We start from the raw sequence: 1,856 nt of genomic DNA, 5'->3' as shown, positions 1-1,856 counted from the left end.
GAGCACCGCTCCGCGCCCGCGCCGCGGGGTGGGAGTGAGGGGGCGGCCGCAGCGCGGGGCCCGGCTGGCGTGGAGGGCTCTGTGGAGCTGGGCCCGCTCCCCCTGGCTGCTGGTGCGGAGACCCCTGCTCTGGGCCCCGCCGGCCTGGCCCCAGGCCCCTGCTGCTTCCCTGCTCTGCGTGGCTCCCCCCACATGCAATCACTTCTGCCTATACGCCACAAACAGCCGCGAAGCAGGACAAAAATATGTATTTTTAATTGAACTCAGATATGAGCGTTTGATTTTTAGTACGTAATTTGCTTTTTTTCCCCCTTGACTGGAGCGGGGAGGATGCTCGGACCTGAAGTGGGGAGCCAAACTCCTCTGGCCCCGCGGGGGCAGGGGACCAGTCCATGGGCTGGGCTGGGTGAATGGTGTGGGGCTGCCGCATCATCTGGCCCCTGGGTCTGAACCTGCATGGCACCAGCCTGGGACCCCCTGCACGTGCTGGATCTAGTGCCCTTGGCACCTGTTCGGGTTGTCCAGGACTGTGCTGTCCACAGCACCTGCTCTAGGAGCCACATTGCACGCGGCACCCACCCCAGCCTGGCTAGAGTAGGTGCTGTGGGCAGCTCCCACCCCCCACCAGCTGGAGCAGGCGCCACGTGCAATGCAGTCCTGGACCACCTGCATCCAGTATGCAGGGGGGGCCCCGACTGGTCCCACGCAGGGCCAGCGCCAGGGGCCCGACGATGTGCCTCTGTGGGCTGGGCTGTATCTTTGACACCCCTACTCTAACAGCATTCTTGCTGCTGATATCACTGGGATAAGGGACTGAGCCAGGCACCATGCAAACAGAGAGAGGCCTTAGCCCAAGGAGCTCCCAATGGCAGGGAGTCCGCGCACAGCATGATTACTGCAGAATCACTTATCCTGTGATTTGCATCGTACTAAAGAACAGACTTTCCCAAGCGTCTCGCCCGCAGTAGGCACCGTTATAGTTCCTGGCTACCAGGAGATAGTGCGAATCAGTTTGCACTGATCAAAGATAGTCTGGGGTTAAAATGCCTAAGGGAGCAGTACACCACAACCACTTAACACTGATGCACAGTTATTCCTCACTTTCTGAGGAACTTTATCACGGATTGGCATGACTTGGACCACTTTAAGGCTGTGTGTTGTGTGTCCGCTTCACTTTTATTACAGAATAAAGTCAGACGAGGTGTAAAACACTACATTTATACACACCCCAACACTGTTACAATCAGAAGCTCCTAGGAAAGACCTGCATTAGGCAGAATTCCCATCCATTCAAGTCAGCCCAGAGGCTGAGAAGGCTGGCTACTATTACCATGAGTTGGGGTGCACCAAATATCCCTAGGGAAGGAATCAAATTCTGCTTTCTGAATTTGATAAACAGGGCTTTATCCTCCCTGTTATAAATCCCCTTTATAACAGGAAAGAGAAGGGCTTGTTACATTCAGGACCACTGTCATAGGAACCAGTCCCTAACTTAGAAGGGGGAAGCTTGGGGAGATAAATTACTATAGTGGTGTGCCCTGAAGGTTAAAAGGCCTCAGTTAAATCTATACTTAACACTCAGATGGAAGTCCTGTAAGATGGGGGAACAGTGTCTATTTGCTTCATGCTATTGGTATACCAAGGTCTGTTCAAGCTGTGACTTCTTTCAGAACATTTTTATACCATCCAAAACCTTAGCGTAGATGTGATTACACTGGCAAAAAGCCCTTTTGCCAGGGTAACTTATCTGATTTCATTTGGGGAATCAGTGTAAACTAGAACAAAAGACTGTTTCTGTCAATAAAAGTGATCTCTTTGCTAACATTTGCCAGTTGTAAATGGAGCAGTAACTAGAA

The 1,856-nt window shown here is 52.7% G+C and overlaps 1 protein-coding gene across 1 annotated transcript in view; it reads right to left on the bottom strand.

Annotated features, from left to right (window-relative positions):
- MYD88 (myeloid differentiation primary response 88) overlaps positions 1 to 1,131 on the bottom strand; it is an 11,804-nt gene extending 10,673 nt beyond the window's left edge. Inside the window, exon 1 of the mRNA XM_019550552.1 lies at positions 1,102 to 1,131. Coding sequence (XP_019406097.1) covers positions 1,102 to 1,131 — 30 coding nt within the window. The remainder of the gene's footprint in view (positions 1 to 1,101) is intronic.
- Between the last annotated feature and the right edge of the window lie 725 nt (positions 1,132 to 1,856).

Source organism: Crocodylus porosus, unplaced genomic scaffold (genome assembly GCF_001723895.1).
Source record: "Crocodylus porosus isolate Cpor-Errol unplaced genomic scaffold, CroPor_comp1, whole genome shotgun sequence".
NCBI lineage: Eukaryota > Metazoa > Chordata > Crocodylia > Crocodylidae > Crocodylus > Crocodylus porosus.
The sequence above is the reverse complement of the archived record's forward strand: the minus strand, read 5'-3'. Positions and strand labels throughout refer to the sequence as shown.